Here is a 20,038-nt window from a genome sequence, read left to right on the forward strand (position 1 = left end):
TTCATTAGTTATGCTTTGAAAAAGAAAGGAAAATATATGTTTTAGTCAGCACTCTATGTCCATCAGTTCTCTATCTGGAGGGGGTTACCTCTTTTTATCATGAGTCCTTTGGAGTTGTGGTGGACTATTGTACTGATCAAAGTTGCTAAGTCTTTCACAGTTGATTTATTTTCCTTACAATATTGCTGTTACCATGTTGATTTTCTAGTTTTGCTCTGTTCATTTTGCATCCATTTATGTAGTTTTACAAATTCCCTCCCACCCAATTTTCTGCTTTCCTTCTGATCTTGGCTACATTTTTTATTTGTACAAACCCTTTAATTTAATGTAATTGAAATGATCGATTTTATACATCACTCTGCTGTCTCTTGTTTATTCATAAATTGTTCATCTATTCACAAGTAAGCTAAGTAATAAGTTCCATGCTCTTCAAGTTTTCTTGTAATATATCTCTTTATATCTAGGTTGTGTGTCCATTTTGAACTTATCTTGGTAAATGTTGTAAGATATTGGTCTATGTACTGTTTCTGCCATATTGCTTTCTAGTTTTCCCAATAACTTTTTTTTTCACCAAATATTGCACTTATCCCCAAATCGTAAGTATTAACACTTGTCAAATACATGGGTAGCATATTTATTTGTCTTAATATATATGTATACACATATACACATCCATCCATCCCTATATATACATCTATATATCTATAATTTGCTGCTGTACATGTTATATCACCCCTCCTTTTGTCACCCCCCACCTCCATGTCTCTTATCTCCTTCCCCTACTATTTCCTTATGGAGTAAGATATATTTCTTTCTTCCTTTTTTTCTTTTTCAGGGCAATGAGGGTTAAGTAATTTGCCCAGGGTCACATGGCTACTAAGTGTCAAATGTCTGAGTCTGCATTTGAACTCAGGTCCTCCTAAATCCAGGGCCAGTGCTTTATCCACTGCACCACCTAGCTGCCTCATAAGATAGATTTCTATACCCAACTGGGTATGTATATATATTCTTCCCTCTTTGAATGAATTCCAATAAGAGTGAGATTCCAGCATTACTTGGCATTTCTCCAATTTTCCTATTCACTAGAAGGCTCTTCTTGCTCACCTCTTTAATGTGAGAAAAATTTCCCCATTTTATCTCTCCCTTTCCTTTCTCCCAGTGTGTCCCTCTTTCTTCCCCATTCATTTTTTTTTTCATTTTGTGGAGAACATCCTAATATAATTGATTCATATTCAGGCTATCTATTATGTAGACTCCTTTTAACTCTGAATAATCATAAAGTTCTTTGGAGTTATAATTATCTTCTTCCCATATAGGAAGGTAAACATTTTAACTTTATTTAATAACATGATAAATCTTTTATGTTTATCTCTTTATGCTTCGCTTGAGTCTAGTGTTTGAATAGTAATTTTTTTATTCATCTCAAGTATTTTCATCAGGAATGATTGAAATTCCTTTATTTTATTAAGTACCAATGTTTTTTCCCTTGAAGGATTATACCCAGTTTGGTTGGGTAGATTATTTTTGGTTATAATCCTAGCTCCTTTGCCTTCTATAATATCACATTCCCAGCCTCCTGTTCCTTTATTGTGGTAACTGACACATCTTTTGTGAACCAAACTGTGGCTCCACAGTATTCAAATAGTTTCTTCATTGATGCCTGAAGTCTTTTTTCCTTGGCTTGAGAGCTCTGGAATTTGGCTATAATATTCCTGAGATTTTCCATTTTTGAATCTTTTTCAAGTGGTCATCAGTGAATTTTTTCAATTTCTACTTTACTCTCTGGATCCTGGAAATTGTTGCAATATATATGATATATATGATATATGTTGAGTATTCTCTTTCTTTGATAATGGCTTTTGGGTACCCCAACAATGCTTAAATTATATCACCTCAATCTCTTTTCTAGGTGTATTATCTGATGAGATAGTTCACATTTCTTCTATTTTAAATTTTTTTTGGACTTTGTTTTATTGTTTTTTGATATCTCATAGAATCTTTAGCTTCCACTTGCCCAATTCTAGTTTTAAGGAATTACTTTCTTCAGTGTGCTTTTATTCCTTTTTTTTCCATTTGGACAATCCTACTCTTTAAGAATATATTTCTTCAGAGTTTTTTTGTGTCCCCCTTTTTAAACTATCGGTCAATTTTCTCTTCATGACTGTCTGCCATCGCTCTCATTTCTTTCTCCAATTTTTCTTCTATTGCACTTATTTGATTTTTAAAATATTTTTGTTCCTTTTATTCCTTTCTTTATCTCTTCCAGGAATTATTATTGAGCTTGCGTCCAATCTATAATTGGCCTCTGAGGCTTAGGTTGTAGATGTTTTCAAGTCATTATCTTCTTCCAACTTTGTTTTTTAAGCATCCCCATCACCACAGTACCTTTCTATAATCAGGTTATTGCAGTTATTTTCTCACATTTCCACCCTATTCTTGCCTATTAAATTTGTGTTGGATTATGTGTTGATCAACTGTGATAGACCTGATTCTTCTCAGTAATACAACGGTCCAAGATAGTTCCAAAGGACTGATGATGGAAAATACTCTCCAAATCCAGAAAAAAAAAAAAGAACTGTGGAATATGGATGCAGATTGAACCATACTATTTCTTTTGGTTTTGGTGCTTTTGTTTTTCTTTTCTGAGGTATTTCCTTTTTGCTCTGATTCTTCTTTCACAGCAAGACTAATGCAGAAATATGTTTAATGTGATTGTACATATGTAACCTATATCAGATTACTTGTTGTCTTGAGGAGGGGTAAGGGAGGGGAAGGAGGGAGAAAAAATTGAAACTACAAATCTTATAAAAACAAATGTTAGGGGCAGCTAGGTGGCGCAGTGGATAGAGCACTGGCCCTGGATTCAGGAGGACCTGAGTTCAAATCTGGCCTCAGACACTTAACACTTACTAGCTGTCTGACCCTGGGCAAGTCACTTAACCCCAATTGCCTCACACCAAAAAAAATGTTGAAAACTATCTCTACATGTAACTGGAAAATAATAAAATACTTTTATAAGAAAAAAAAAGTTTGGAATTTGAAGTAAAAAAAAATTGTGTTGGAGTTGGGTTCTGCTCATCTCTGGTGGCAGGTTGTGGTCATCATCCCAAGCTTCAGGCATTTTTTTGCCATGCTGTTTTCCCAGATACTACTGGAAATATTTAAATGTTTGGTACTTTTACGCTGGGTGATCTAGGGAGAAGTGTGGGTCATTTTATGTCAGAGGAAAGCTGAAGTCTAGTCAACATGTTGTTGTTGTTACTTGTTCTTCATTCTTGAAGAAGATCATGATATTATGGTGATGTCATGACTTGACCTGAACTAGATTTAAGTGAGGAAGGGCTGTGTAAAGTCACCAACCTCACTCCTTCTGAACCATCTGGGTCCAGTGTCAAGATATATATCTGGATGACTTGAGATATCTCTGAATATTTAAAGCAATTAGTGTTAAATGACTTGCCCAGGGTCACAGAGTTAGGAAGTGTCTGAAGTGAGATTTAAAATAAGGTCCTCCTAACTTCAGGGCCAGTACTCTATCCACTGTGCTACCTAGCTGCCCTAATCAAGGTGTTGAAGAAATTTTAAAAAGGCAAAAACACATTCAAATGGGATCATCAGGAAGGTTTCATTAAGGAAATCGCAAATAGGTAAGCTCTGAAGAAAGGATTTCAACAGTCAGAGATAAGGAAGGAGATCAGAGAATAGCCTGTAGACAAATTTGGATGGAATGTTGAATGATGGAAGGGTAGTAATGTCAAATAATGTTGGAAAGGTAGGCTAGGTAGAAATCATGTTAGGCCTTAAAATCCAGGCTAAGGAGTTTATATTTTTATACTTAGGTCTGAGAAGAAATTTTCCAACTCAGCTGAAGATGAAGCTATTGTAAGGAGAAGACACAGAAGGCTACCAATAGTAGGAGAGATTCCCCTCACTGAAATGAGGGATGTTTGCTCTTCCTGATGGGGAGAGAGGACTGAGCCACATGATTTGTTTAAACCATTTCATATTCTTGTCCTCACCTCTATCCTCCACATAGCTTTGGTCTTACTAGACACCAAATGCCACAAACCCAAATGAGCAGGCCTTTGTGTTTCCACATATAGCGTGTACATTCAGCAATACTTCTGGGGCAGGAGAGTAGAGTGAATATATTTCCTGTGGAGGTCCTTCTATATTTGACACCCTCACCACATATCTTCTGTGCCCCATTTCTCCTAAAGTTAAAGTAGGTCTTGACTAATACTCTTTACTCTGTACTCTCCTACAGTCATCTCTACACCACAGAATAATGATGATGAACCACACCTGGGAGACCCAGGAAGAATAGACCTGGAGGAGAAGTTGAGAGAATTGGGAGTGGATACTCATTACTGGGTACAGAAAAACCTGACCTCTGCTCAGGCTTTACAACACTCACGACAGAGGGAAATCTTGACACTGAAATCCCAGGCCAAACATCCTTGGGAGAAATGGGTATTGGAGACACTTGTTCATCTGTTGAGCAGGAAGGCTCAGAGGAGATGCAAGAGAAACACTGGGTGACAGTGAAGGAGAGACAAGAGTGGGCACAGTCAGCCTTAAAGGACCTTAAGGAGATGCAGGAAGCAGGCAAAAGCCGTGAGGAGGAGCTTGTGAGGAAGAAAGAAGAGGAGCTGAGGCAGGCCATGGAGATCCCACCCAAGTACTGGCCACTTCCTGAGAAACCCCTAATGGAGGTCATAGAAAGCATGAAGAGGCACCTCAGTTACATGGAGTGCACGCTTTACCATAGGGAGAATCTTCCTGACAGGGAGCTCCTCAAACAGGTGTCAGGTGGCCTAGCTCTGCAGGGGATTTACCAAACCAACCACCCTGAGGATCTTTTGGAGAAGAGAGAAGAACTGATCAGCCTCCCAGAGAACTTTTCCCTGTTCAGCTCAGAAGAGGGAACAAGGATGGAAACAAAGGAGTTTTTGTCTTCTCATGAAGAGTCCATGTTTACCCAAAGCATGGAGAAATTGGGCTTCAGTGTTAGCTTCTTGGCTAAAGGTGGAGGTTGGGGATTTACCCTGGAGGGCAGCACCAGTGCCACCAGATCTTCTGAGTCTAGAGAGGCCCATAAGTCAAGCTCTGAGCACACTTACAGCTGTACCACCAAATTCAGCTATATCCCATTAGCCTCCTGCCACTTTGCAAGAGATCAGCTCCACCTTTCCAAGTCAGCTCTGCAAGAGTTAAAGCAGCTGGAGGAGCTTCTGAGCCTCTCCAGTGGTTCAGAATCCCTTCAAGTACTGAGGCAGAGATGTGAGGCATTTTTCCAAAGGTTTGGCTCTCATGTGAACCAGGGCCCTTTGCACTTGGGAGGGGTATTCTGGTGGAAAGCTGTAGCTGAGGGCTTCAGGTCAGAGGAGCTGCATGATGTGAAGAGACAAGCTTCAGAGGCACTGGATGTGTACATTGGAGGCAGCTACAGTGGTTTTGGAGTGACAACTGCAGTCGCAGTAAATGCATCAAACTCTCAGTCCCAAATGGCTTCTCACAATACAAGGTCCACTGATTTGCAAGGAAGATTCCAAATGTCTGTATACCAAACAGGAGGCCCCCCAGAGGTGGATTCTCTCCCACAGTGGAAAGCTGGTCTTGTGGCCAGTAACCAGACCTGGTGTGTCATTGACAGAGGCCATCACCTAGTGCCTGTTTGGGACATAATTCTGTCTAACCATAGACAAGATTTTCAGGATCCTCTTCGAGTGAGTCGCTACCTCAAAGACACTTACACAACCCTGACTGGCCGATGTGCAAGGATCCAGGATGGAGAGGAGTTAGTGAGTGCAGTGGAGGATGCCAGGGCTTTTGTAGAAGAAGTGAGATCCTGGGAAGTCACTGAGCCTCAGGAGAAGCTGATGAAAATGATGGATTTCATGCAAAAGCTGAGTGAGAAAACTAGGAATAATAATACCTGGATTAATATCTGTCTCAAAGACCTGGCTCTGCAGCAGTTCTTGGTGGGCATTGTCAACCTTTGCAAGGACTTCCCAGTTCATGAAATCACATTCATTAAATCTCAGTTACGTGGCCTTCTGTATCCTCATGTGTATCAAGTGAGAGACTTCCCACAGAGTCACTCAATTATGCAGTGGGTTTTCCACTCAGCAAAGCAGCAAGAAGATATCCCTGTCACAGAGTTTACTGATTTCATTCAGCTCTTAGAAAAGGCAAAGAATGACCTTCTTGAAGTAAAGCACAACTCAGAGTTCTCAGGAGAGGTGGAAGAAACTCAAAGAAATGTGACTTATAAGATCAGTTCCTCTCTCAGCTCCTTTCTGAAGGCCTTGAAACAGGCAGAGGAGTCAGGCACACACCTACTGCTACTTTCCATTGCAGCTGCTGCAGGGTACAAGGAGGAAAACAAAACCTTCCACTGTCTCCTAGGATGTGAAGAATTAAATTTCTTGTTATGTAAAATGAAAGAAGCTCATGAAACATACCAGAAACTTAATAAGGAATGTGGCTATAGGGCTCAAGGGTTCCTACTGTTCACAGGGCTGACAGTAAGTCCTGGACCTAGTGCTGTGTCTGCAGAAGAAAAGAAGCAACGTTTGGAGCTTATGCAATCTCACATGGGGCACTTGTGGTGCAAAGAAGTGCTTCATGTCCTTGGGAAACCCAGGGTGCAGCATGATTGGGAAACTCTGGAGAAAGACCTCAATTTCCTCATCAGGGGAGAATATGAAGCTACAGTGACCTGTATACAGCTGGAACAGGTGAAAAAAGAGCTGGAAAGTGTCTCTCAGAGAAAGAAGACACATCAACCAGAACCAAGTCCCACCAAACAGCATGAAGTGATAGAAAATTCCAACTTTCTAGACTTAGCCAAGAGGCTTGGTCTAGAGTGTTACTATCCCAGGAAGATGGGCCGAGCAGATTTCCATATGATTTACAAGGCCTCTGTGCATGACACTCAGCCAGACACAGACAAGCAATTGCCCTTTTATTTCCTACAGAAGCTGCTGATGCTGGATTACAGGCTGAGATACTTGGTTTGTAAAGATGATGGAGACTCAGTGGCCACTGGGACAAATCTGACAAATCTTGAGGATGAGATTTCAGATCCTTATTCTGTGTTTGAATGTGATGATATACCCCCTCTCCTCTTGTCCACAGGCAAGCCCCACATCCACCCAATGGACACCCAGATGATGATTTTTCACTGTGCAGATGATTTCATGAGACAATACATTTCCAACAAACTTTCCATTTGTCAATTTGCTCTCCCCCTTGTGGTGCCCAATCCCTGTACTTCTGTAATAGAATTCCCCCTCTGGTCTCTCAGCCATGTCAAGAGAAGCTGGAGACAGGTGAAGAAATCAGAGGGAGAAGACACAGTCCTTAATTTCAATAACCAGCTCATCTCCCAGGCATCCATCCCCATTGTGTCCTTTATAAGAGTTGTGAATTCTGCTGCTTCTTCCAAATCTCAGATCTTAAACTCTCTGCTGAGTAAGCACAAACATGATGCTTTTTTCCACCGTCACTGCAGAGGCAGCAGCAAATCCTGCCTCCTAATGGGAGGTGTAGTAGAAATCTCCTGGTTCTGTCCAGGGGGGAGAGATGAAGACAGATTTGAAAGCTGTGTTGCCTTCACTAATCTCCATGGAGATGCCAAAGATTATGAGCCACAGCTCAGATTCCTGCTGGAAATTGCTGCAGTCACAGTGGTCCTAGTGTCTGCTTCTGATAAAAGTGAGAGGACCACCAAAATAGTTCGGGACCTGTGGAAATCACCAAAACCTTTGGTCTGTTTATTTGATGACAAAGAAAAGACTGTGGGCAATGATTCTGGCCAGAAAGTGAGGATTGGGATCAGGAATAGAAATGAGGCTGAATTAATGGATGAACTTGCAAGTGTCATCAAGCGCTTGCTCCAGTCTTCAGGTCCCTTTCGTAGTCTAGAGGACTGTGCTGAAGTTGCTCGCCAGCATGGCTTTCTTGTAGATGTAGACAGGAAGGAGTGTCAGGAAGCCAAGGGAAAAGCACAGGCTTTGGTGGATCTCATGAAAGGAATGAAATTGTCTGAAATGAAGGAGAAATTACTGCCCCTTCAAGGAGAGCTTTGGCACCAGTGGTGTAAGAAGGATAAGGAGCTTTGTCACTTGAGAGAAAAGGGCAACCGAAGCCTTGAACAGCACAAAAGTAAGATTGAGACAGAAAAACAAATAATAAGACAAAAACAACTTAAGATGGCATTTCCCCTCAATGACTTGATGAGATCTGTGCTTCAAATCCTCCTGTCTCACTCAGAGAAAGACAAGAGCAGTGATCTGTACTTCCTGCAGTGGTTGAGTAAGTTTATGGACAACCTGACCAGAGGTCACCTGGAGAAACTCCAGAAGAGGTACAGCCAATTGTGGTCCCTGGTGCTGGCAGAAAACCAAAAGGGATCAAAGAGTGACTCCTTGAAATCCCACCAAATGGAACTAGAAGCTGTCTCCAAGGAGATCAAGGATTCCTCCTTGGGTATTGAACATCTCCTGAGAGAGGTTGGCCAAATCTATGAAGCACTGGAAGAATTTTTCTCCCAAGGGGACTCTGTGTTCTTCTCCCTTCCTCAAATTGCTGCTGACCTGATGCTTTCTGGGTACCCTCTTGAGCTGATGGATGGGGATGCTTCCTATGTACCTCTGAAGTGGGTAGCAGCTGTTTTTGACAGATTAATTGAGAAAATTGGAGACAAGAAGCTCTTTGTTCTCTCTGTCCTTGGCCTCCAAAGCACAGGGAAGTCCACTCTGCTGAATGCTATGTTTGGCCTCCAGTTTAATGTGAGTGCAGGGAGATGCACAAGAGGAGCTTACATGCAGTTGCTGAAGGTGGAGGAGAAGCTGAGGGAAGAGCTGGGCTTTGGCTTTGTCCTTGTGGTTGACACAGAAGGGCTCCGGGCCCCAGAACTCAGCAGTAAATCACAGAATAGGGACAATGAGCTGGCAACCTTTGCTATTGGACTTGCAAACCTGACCTTGATCAACATATTTGGAGAGAATCCTTCAGAAATGCAAGACATCTTGCAAATTGCTGTCCAGGCCTTTCTGAGAATGAAACAAGTGAACATTTCCCCAAGCTGTCTCTTTGTGCATCAGAATGTAGGGGAAATCACTGCCAAAGATCAAAATGTGGAAGGAAGAAGGCGACTGCAGCAGAGACTGGATGAAATGGCAGCCATGGCTGCAGAACAGGAACAATGCTCAGGTATCACCTGCTTCAGTGATGTCATTCGTTTTGATGTAAACACCCATGTCCATTACTTTGCTCATCTATGGGAAGGGGATCCTCCAATGGCCCCTCCCAATCCCAGTTATAGCCACAACATCCAGGAACTAAAAAGAGGAATTCTCTTGGCTGCCAAAAAAGAATCCAAGGGCAGGATCCTGAAGATGTCTGAGGTGAAAATCCTCATCCAGGACTTGTGGAAAGCCTTGTTGAATGAAAACTTCATCTTCAGCTTTAGGAATACCAGGGAGATCATGGCCATGATCAAGCTAGAGACAATGTATAACAACTGGACCTGGAATCTAAGAAGTCATGTGTTGGGTTTGCAGAACCAACTGACCAATCAGATTCAGAATGGAGAAATTCAGGATCTCCCAAGAAGTTCTATTGAGGCTAACATTGCAGAAAAGTATGAAGCCATCAGGCAAGAGCTTCAAAGATATTTTGATGAAGAGGAAGACAATGAAATCCTGATCCAGTGGAAGGGAAACTTTGAGAACAAACTGAGAAACCTTAAGGAGGCACTTGTTTCATATAGTATTAGAAAGTCCAATGATTTCCTTAGTTTAAAGAAAAGTCAAGATAAACTAGATCAAAAGAAATCAGAATATGAAAAAGAGCTGTTGTTGAGAAGCAGAGCTGTTGCTCTGTCATTAATGGGTGAAGAATTAAGTGATGAGCAGCTGAGAGAGAGATTCAGTGGACTCTGGACAAAGTGTGTCAATCAAGTGTCCTCAAATTGCCCTCCTGTGGAAGACCCTGATTTTCTTGTAGATTTGGAGAATATATTTCTGGAACATTTTAAAAAAGAGCGCAATGTGGTAAGCAAACTTCGAGATCCTTCCAGAAGGACAAGGTTTTCCATTAATTATGATAAACATGTCTCAAGGAAGTGGACACATGGATTTTTCCGTTCCCCCATAAGAGAGGGTGATAAAAAGACCATAATTCAAACTACTGAATACATTAAATCACTGGTCACTGAAACTATTGAGTCTAAGTTGAGAATGGGAACAGATTATAACATGTGTTATTTCCATGAAATACTGCATTTGATAGACAAGAACACTGATTCTGCATCTGAGGAAGTACAGTACACATTTACGAGTAGATATAAGATAGATTTGTCCTTATATTTATGCCATGGAGCAATAGCTAAATTTAGGGATATTCACACAGCATTCAAAAGAGCACATAACCCTGTCACGTACCTAGAAAGCAAGAAAGAGGATATCTTTATGAGTTTTAAGATTTCCTGTCAAGGTGCAACTTCTATCACAGCATTTGCTGACTTCCTGTGGAGCAAGCTTAGTGCTTCTCTACCTTCAGCCATCTGGAAAAAGATAGCCCTTGACCTAGCTGGGGACATCAGGGCTAACTGTCCTGCCTTCAATGGAAACCGATCCAACCTGGAGAAACACATTCTCATCTCTCTGGCTGAGGAAGAAAACTTTGACAATTACTGGACATACATTCACAAACCAAAACAGTTTTTTGAGAATTACATTGAGAAAGAGATCCAAGCATACTGTAAAAGTAGCGGAAGTGAGAGATCAAAGAAGTTTTTAAGTGATAGTTTGGAATTTTTTAAGAAAGTCATCCTCTCTGTTATTCAGGAGTCGACTCTGGTAGCTAAGGAGCAAAACAATTCTGTGTCTGTGTGGCTAGATACATTGTGTAATCACCTTGGGCATCATTTGACCCTTCCAAGAGGAGACTTAAGAAGCACTGAACACCAGGAGATAACTGACATCGAATTCCTTAAGGAAGCCATGAATAAACAGCTGGATACCAAAATCCAAAAGGTAGGAGAGGCCTGTGAAGTGAAGTTCTTGGAGGAAGTTGTACCTGAGATTCAGGCCATGCTCTCAGAACAGCTCAGTGGCTGCTGGAAACAATGTCCTTTTTGCAAAGCAATTTGTACAAATACAGCCACAAATCATAGTGAGAAGCACAGTGTCCCTTTTCATCGTTCTGCTGCTGTCACTGGCAGAAGGTGGCACCATACTGATGAGTTTTCCACTGGCTTCTGTACCAGCTATGTGGCAAGTGATGTCCGCTTTTTTGTTCATCATGATGATAAAACGTCTGTCCCGTATAAGACTTATTATCAGGCAGGTGGTGAATATGCAACATGGAGCATTACTCCAGACACATCTGCCCAGCCATACTGGAAATGGTTTGTGTATCGATTCAAAAAACAATTAGAAGAGCATTACGATGGCAGATTCAAGGGCAGAGGTCAGATTCCTGATGCATGGTTCAAAATCAGCAAGCAGGATGTACTGAATGACCTGAATAAATAATACTTCTCTGTGACACCAAGGAGCCTTTATGTAGAACATTTTGAGAACTTGTTCTCTCAGAAATGAGTTTTCAAAATGTAAATGTCAGAGGCATAGCTCTACCAGACATACATTATAATGTATTAATCATCAGAACTCTATATCACTGGTTAAAAAAATAAAATGGAATTTAGTGGGACCGACTAGACAATGGAGAACCAGAAACACTTGTTCTTAGTCTCATAGTTCTCAATAAGCATGAATGTAAAGTATTTATGTAAGAACCCCTGTTTTCAAGAATTATTGGAAAATCTCAAAAGGATTTTTACAGAATGTAGGTATAGAGTACCAGGTAATAGCAAATACCACTGTAAATAAAAGTGCATATGTCACTTCAATGATAAAAAGTCATAGTGTTAAAAAATTAGAAAAGAAATAGAAATGGTACCTTTCTTATCAATGATCAGGGGTATAATTCTTAAATAAACAAGAGAGATAGATAGTTGTAACATGTAGATGACATGAAATTGAAAATATTTTACACAAGAAAAATTAGTATACCTAATATAAGAAGAGGAGAGGTCAAATGGGCAGAAAAATGCATCAAGTATCTCTGACACAGGAAATTAATAAATACATAATCAAAAAAGGTCCATTTTCTAATAGTTAAGTGTTGAACAGATATAAATAAATAGTGTTCAAAAGAACAATTGGAAACTGTTAGCAACCATAAGAAAAAAAGCCTCAAAACAAATACTAAGAGAAATCAAAATCAAAATAAGCCAGAGTTTTTATATCATACCTAGCCAGCTGACAAAGATAACAAAAAATAGGAACAATCAAAATTTAATTTTTAGGGGGTGGTATTATGGAAAGGCAGAAACAGTAAAGTAACCAGATTAAAATGTAATTGGGAAATATGAAAATGCAATAAAACACAGGTAATGTTAATATGTGGGTTTCTAAGTCAATATGCATCCACACAGATCTGTATTTATGATTTATTGGTCTCTCTTTTTGAGTTTAACACATTGCACTAAATCATCAGTGGTGGGACTGTGCACACAACCATTCTGGAAAACATTTTTAAGTTATGCAAATGAAGTGGCTAAAATGTCAATGCCCCTTGATCTAGTGGTTCTATTAAGACACATAATCTCCTTTGTGGGTTCTGCCTCTCCAGGAATTGTCCTGTGGCATTATTTGGAAGTTTTTTTGGAGTGATCGTGTTAGTAAGTTCCGAGAGCTTACTGTCTTTCCCCCACCATCTTGGCTTCTCCCTGGAAATTATCAAGACACATAATCCCTAAGGAAGTAATAAAGAAAAAAGAAAGGTTTCTTACACAAAATTAGTTGTAACACCACTTTTTATGGAAGCAAAGAACTGGGAACAAAGTAGAATCTATCAATAGGGAAATGGCTGAACAAAATGTATTATATGAATATAATGATGGATTATTGTGAAATGTTAATTATTGATCAATCTTTTATTTTAATCACATTCTTTAATTATATATATAATTTAGTTCTTATAAATAATAATAGATTAAGAAGTGTATATGATATTCTGTGTCAGCTGCTAGGGCATTGGTTCCAGCTAGCTCCACTGTTAACCAAAATCCTTACTTCTATTAAAAACCTTTGTCCATTTAAGTTTCTTATTTATTAAGAGACTTGCTGTAGATTATGGTCACAGTTTCTCCGTGATCAAATATGTCACATGAAAGTGGAAAACACCCTGATTATTGCTCATCTGTCAAAGATCCCCATTCTCATGAAAATTCCTTCTTCTTGTCAAGGATAATTAGAAGAGATCAGCTTCCATGATGGCAATGGAAAGTCCTGAAATACTCAACCAATCAGAAAATGTAAACCCTCATGAGAATGAATATCATGTTTCTCAGTTTAGGATTAATGTTCTTCATCCATTATGTTCCCTATTCTGATGTTTCTCACTTATGTCTATAAAAGTGCTCTGTAAACTCAGTTCAGGGTCCTTGTACCAGCTGAGGTGGTTTTGGACTCATTTCATTGGCAAACTAGTAGCCATGGATAATAAACTGATCGTGCTTGAAAATTTTTGCCTCAGTTTCCCTTATTCACATATTTCAATCATGACATTATAGTGCTGTAAAATGACAATCATGCTGAATATAGAGAAGCATTGAAAGAGTTGTATGAATTGATGTAACATGAAATTGAGTGTTGAAAACTCTCTACGTGTGTGTATATATTTATATAATATATAATGATTAAAACAATGTAAATGGAAAAAAAACAACCATAAAACAATCAAAATGAATATTGCAAAAGTAAAAGGCTTCAAAAAAGATATCATATGCCACTACATAATCCTTAGTAGAGGTGAGTGGCAGTCCACAGGCATATAATTTCAGATATTTTCAATGTATTCATTGGTTATTTTTAATTTCTTCTCTCCTCTTTTATTTTTTAAAAAATCTTTGTTATGAGAAATGATTCTCTGAGAGGAAAGAGGAGGTAATATATAAGGCAAAAATGTAGGGGATTTTGAAAAACCTACAAAAAGTCTATACTTAAGAAGTTAATCAGAACCACTCTCACATTTTACCTCAAACCAAGCAAATTGACAAAGATTATAATAGATGGGAAAAGTCAATGCTAGGTGTACCATGAAAAGAGGAAAGCTAAAATACTGTGGGTAGAGTTTTGAAATGGTCTAACCATTCTGGAAAACAATTTGGAATTATGATGAGAAATGAACTAACATTTCTCACCATATCCTCTGGCCCCACAATCTTATTGCTAGGCTTATACCACAAGACAGGCAAAGATAAAAAGTTATACTGTATCCTACATCTTGTCTAATTATAGTAATACTTTTTTGTAGTGGCAAAGACCTTCAAAAAAGAACATGCACATTAATTAGGGAATGGCAACAAATAGTGGTACACAAATGGAAGGGTATGGCCATAAAAAAACAAAAAAACCCCCTAAATCAGTGGCTATGATGAGTAAAATTTTGGGGATACTTTGGATTTACTGTCCTAGAATTAGATGGATTATCCTTCCCCTTCATGATTATATTGGCTGACTGGCTATATCTTCCTTTCAGGGATGACTCTTTAATGTTTATCTCAAGTCCTCTTCCACTCCAGCAGTTAGCACCCAGTGATGAACATACCTGCTGCTCCAATTAGTATATAATTGCCTTTGGAAAGGGATGTATTCACTTTGTAGATAATAGAAAAAAACAGAAGTATAAACATTCCTCCTCTCACCCTCACACCCAAATTGGGGACACATACTGCCTAAACCACCTTGGAATGTGGAGTGGGAGGGATCAGAGTTAACTAAGGTGTTTTGTTTTTTTTTCCCCTGTGGGGCAATGAGGGTTAAGTGACTTGCTCAGGGTTACACAGCTAGTAAGTGTCAAGTGTCTGAGGCCAGATTTGAACTCAGGTCCTACTGAATCCAGGGTTGGTGCTTTATCCCCTGTGCCACCTAGCTGTCCCTTAACTAAGTTTGTACATGTGGATCATAGTAGCAAGTTTCCAGATGTGGTATGATTGATGGATGAGATACAGATCTCTGCTCATGCTGGCCTAGGTCAATTAATTTGCTTAGGACCTCACACCTCTTATTATATCTTTTGATATGGATTCCAACTTCCATAAGCTTCTGGTGTTTAATATGCCTGACCTTTTCCAGTTCACAAGGTCATAGCTATATCTAATCGCTATCTAAAACAGTAAAAGACAAATGCAAAGAGACAAAGAACCAAGGCCCATATTCATAGGACAAACGTTCATCTTAGATGGGGTATGCCTGAGATTTCTACCCTTACACCATTGTCTCTTTCAATAACACACAGCCAAATAAGAAGATGGAAAAAGAGCAGGGCCCAGGGTGGCTTGTGCCTTTGGAGTATACCATAGATGTGTTCTTGTCAAAGACTAGAGCCAGCTAGCTACATGTTCCAAAACTGCAAGACACTTCCATCACACATCATCAGGCATTTCCAAGAGCAGGTAGAAGATGTATAGGTTTTAAATTTCTTTATTGCTATTTTTTCTTTTAATTTGTCATACTTATAGTATGATTTTAAAGCAAGCCATCATTTTGATATTTTTATTTCTTTTCATACTACTGTCATTTTTTAAATGAATTTAGCTGTTGAACAGTTTGGAGAGTATAAATTGAGAGTGGTTACATTTTAAAGTTATTCATTTTTACTTTCACTTTTTTATAGTGCCCTGGTTTGTCTCTTTCAAATTTTTTTCTGAATTGAATTTCACTTCATCTACTATGGCCCCTCCTGCTTTTTTTGCACTTAGAATTACATGATATATTTTACACCAGCCTCTTAATTTTAAATCAGCCACTTTTTCTTTCATGGCAGAATTCATGTCACCTAAATCTATTGTTCTAGCTAATAAATTTGATGTTTTCTGTTACTTCCTTCATATTACTATTTTTTATGCCTGAAGACAGTGAAATTTATATTATTTTTTCATATATATTTCCACTTTTTAAAAAGGAGATATAAGATTTCATTGGTATAGGTAACCCCTTGTCATTGCTGGTCAATGATGATTGGCAACTGCTTTACAATTTATTATTAGGGAGTTTCCTGGAGGCAATGAGAGATTAAATGACTTATCCAAGGTCATATTGTCAGCATATAACAGAGGCAAGATTCAATTTTAAACCTTCTTGACTCTAAGATCAGATATTCCTTTGAGCAAACAGTTTTAATTTTTAAAAACACTGTTGCTTTATTTGGCTTCATACCTTGGGCTAAAGCAGATACCTGGGATGGAAGATTTCCTGAAAACTGGTACTCAGGAAAATAAATACAATCACATAGTTTATTGTTATAAGGCACAGAAGCAAAGAAAACATATGTACATTATAATAGCAAAACAAAGTTTTTTCCTGGCATGTGAGAAATTCACCTGACCCCGAGGGTAAGGGAAACATATTTGGGAGGGAACATACTCAAAGTTGGGGTTTAAGTTGCAAAATTACACACCCAAAGAATGGACTTGGTTGAGAACAGATGATCAGGGCCAGAAGCAGGATATGCATATACATGTATATATAATTATACTATATTTATGTTAATATTAATTTAAATAAAAATTTGAACTCCCAATTGTCTTCTTCCCTTCCTTACTTTTTTTTTTTTAGTGAGGCAATTGGGGTTAAGTGACTTGCCCAGGGTCGCTAGTAAGTGTTAAGTGTCTGAGGCCGGATTTGAACTCAGGTACTCCTGACTTCAGGGCCGGTGCTCTATCCACTGTGCCACCTAGCTGCCCCCTTCCTTACCTTTTTTTACCTACAAAGAAGCCAGATTATTATATATGTGAAGTCACACAAGACATATTTCCATATTAGCCACATTATTAAAAAAGCAAAAAAATAAACAAAAAAGTATTCTTCTATCTGCACTCAGAGTTCCTCAGTTCTCTCTTTGGTTATATATAGCATTTTTCTTAACGAGCCATTTGGAAATGTCTTGGATCATTGTATTGATTAGAGTAGCTTAGTCTTTTAGAATTGATCATTGTTAAAATATTGCTTTTATTGTGTACAATGCTTGGTTTGGCTCGTTTCACTTTGCATCAGTTCATATAAATCTTCCTTGTTTTTTCTGGAACCATCATGCTCATCATTTTTTAAAAAAATAAAAGCATTTTATTATTTTCCAGTTACATGTAGAGATGGTTTTTGACACTTGTTTATATAGTATTTCCAATTTCAAATTTTTCTCCCTCCCTCCCCCCCTCTCCTAGACAGCAGATAATTTGATATAGGTTTTATATATATATATATATATATATATATATATATATATATATATATGTATATATATATTGTGGTAAAAAAAAGGAAGTTTTAGCTGAATCATTTGAGAGTTGAGCACATGCTACAGAAGTGGCTTTTGAAGGACCTCCCTTTTTGGGGTGGAGTCTGTGATGAACTTCCAGCACGCCAGCTTAAAAACTGAGAGAAGAACGGTTCAGTCTCTCTGGCTTTTCAGCTTAGCCGTGGTGGCGCACGTGTTTGGTGTTCAGCTCTGATTCTTGGTCTGGCAGGCAGTTTGGGATTCAGTGAGTTTTATAAAGGAAAATAGACTAAGCTTAGATCTAAGATTATTCATTTGTATTTCTACTTTCCTATTTCCCTAATTGGTATCACCTTTTGTTGTCTAATTAATTCCCAAACAATAAAAACTAATCCCTCACTGATTAAAGCTCAGAGGCTTCTTTTTCTTAGTGGTCTGGGAGATATATAAGGGAAAATTTAAAAGGGGGAGTTTAATGCTCATATATCCAATTTTAAATCTCACTCTCTCTCTCTCTCTCTCTCTATATATATATATACACACACACACACACACACATATATGTATATATAATAACATTAAACATATTTCTGCATTAGTCATGTTATAAGAAAAGAATCAGAGCAATAAGGAAAAACCTGAAAAAAGAAAAGCAACAGCATCAAAAACAAAAGAAATAGTACGGTTCAATCAGCATCCATATTCCACAGTTCTTTTTTTTTTTTTTTCCTGGATTTGGAGAGCCTTTTCCATCATGAGTCCTTTGGAACTATCTTGGACCATTGTATTGCTGAGAAGAATCAAGTCTATCACAGTTGATCAACACATAATGTTGATGATACTGTGTACAATGTTCTTCTGGTTCTGCTCATCTCACTCAGTATCGGTTCATGTAAGTCCTTCCAGGTTTCTCTGAAATCAGCCTGCTCATTGTTTCTTACGGTATAAAAGAATTCCATTACATTCATATACCACAACTTGTTCAGCCATTCCCCAATTGATGGGCAACCCCTCAGTTTCCAATTCCTTGCCACCACAAAAAGAGCAGCTATAAATATTTTTGTACATGTGGGTCCTTTCCCCTTTTTTATGATCTCTTTGGGAAAAAGACCCAAAAGTGGTATTGCTGGGTTAAAGGGTATGCACAGCTTTATAGCCCTTTGGGCATAATTCCAAATTCCTCTCCAGAATGGTTGGATCAGTTCACAGCTCCACCAACAATGCATTAGTGTTCTAATTTTTCCACAGCTTCTCCAATGTTTACTATTTTCCTTTTTTGTCATTTTAGCCAATCTGATAGGTGTCAGGTGGTACCTCAGAGTTGTTTTAATTTGCATCTCTCTATCAATAGTGATTTAGAGAATTTTTTTTCACATAGGAATAGATAGCTTTGATTTCTGCATCAGAAAACTGCCTGTTCATATCCTTTGACCATTTCTCAATTGAGTAATGACTTTAATTCTTATAAATTTGATTTAGTTCCCTATATATTTTAGAAATGAGGCCTTTATCAGAAGTACTTGCCATAAAAATTGTTTCCCAGCTTTCTTCATCCCTTCTAATTTTGGATGCATTGCTTCTGTTTGTACAAACTCTTTTTAATTTAATGTAATCAAAATCATCCATTTTGCATTTCATAATATTCTCTATCTCTTGTTTGGTCATAAACTGTTCTCCTTTGCAAAGATCTGAAAGGTAGACTATTCCTTCCTTTCCTAATTTACCTATGGTATCACCTCTTATGTCTAAATCACATATGCATTTTGAGCTTATTTTAGTATAAGGTGTAAGATGCTGGTCTGTGCCTAATTTCTGCCATATTATCTTCCAGTTTTCCCAGCAGTTTTTGTCAAATACTGCATTCCTATCCCAGAAGCTAGAGTCTTTGGGTTTATCAAACAGTACATTACTACGCTCATCATTTATTATTATTATTTTTTTTTTTGGTGAGGCAATTGGGGGTAAGTGACTTGCCCAGGGTCACACAGCTAGTAAGTATCAAGTGTCTGAGGTCAGATTTGAACTCAGGTCCTCCTGAATCCAGGGCCAGTGCTTTATCCACTGTGCCACCTAGCTGCCCCACTCATCATTTTTTTAAAGGATAATAGTACCCCATCATAATTCTATGGCACAACTTGTTTAGTCATTTCCCAATTGATGGACATCTTCCCAATTTCTAATTCTTTTCTACCACAAAAATAAATTTTATAGATAGTTTTGTACATATAGGTGTTTTTCCTTTTTTTTTGATCTCTTTGGGATATCAACCTAGAAGGATATTGCTGGGTCAAATAGTAGGCATAGTTTTATAGCCCTTTGAGCATAGTTCCAAATTGTTCTCCAAAATGGTTAGACTAGTTCATATCTCTACCAACAATGCCATGGTGTAACTATTTTCCTACATGTGGGAACCAATTTTTAATTGGGGAGTACTAGCTAAGTGGCTCGCAGCAATATTGGGGTAAGGAAGGAGATTGGCAGCCTCCCTCAAAACAGAACAAGATTTATTTTAACAATAATGAACTTAAAAAAAAAACACAAACAGGATCAGTAGGATCAAGGGAAAGGAAATAAAATGGGGAAAGGGAAATTATAATACCTGAAAAAATACCACCGTCCAGGAATCAGCTGAGAATATGTAGCAGAATGCCTGTTGCTTTCCAGCTTCCACCTACAATGC

The 20,038-nt window shown here is 38.5% G+C and overlaps 1 protein-coding gene across 1 annotated transcript; it reads left to right on the plus strand.

Moving 5' to 3' along the window:
• Positions 1–4,236: 4,236 nt before the first annotated feature.
• LOC122748101 (interferon-induced very large GTPase 1-like) lies at positions 4,237–13,572 on the plus strand (the record flags this gene model as incomplete). Its single annotated transcript, XM_043993816.1, is given in 2 exon segments — positions 4,237–4,495; positions 4,498–13,572. Coding segments are annotated over 2 exon segments (7,311 nt in total), but the record flags the coding sequence as incomplete, so codon positions are not given.
• Positions 13,573–20,038: the final 6,466 nt, after the last annotated feature.

The sequence above is a fragment of the Dromiciops gliroides genome, chromosome 3 (assembly GCF_019393635.1).
Source record: "Dromiciops gliroides isolate mDroGli1 chromosome 3, mDroGli1.pri, whole genome shotgun sequence".
In the NCBI taxonomy this organism is placed as follows: Eukaryota; Metazoa; Chordata; class Mammalia; order Microbiotheria; family Microbiotheriidae; genus Dromiciops; species Dromiciops gliroides.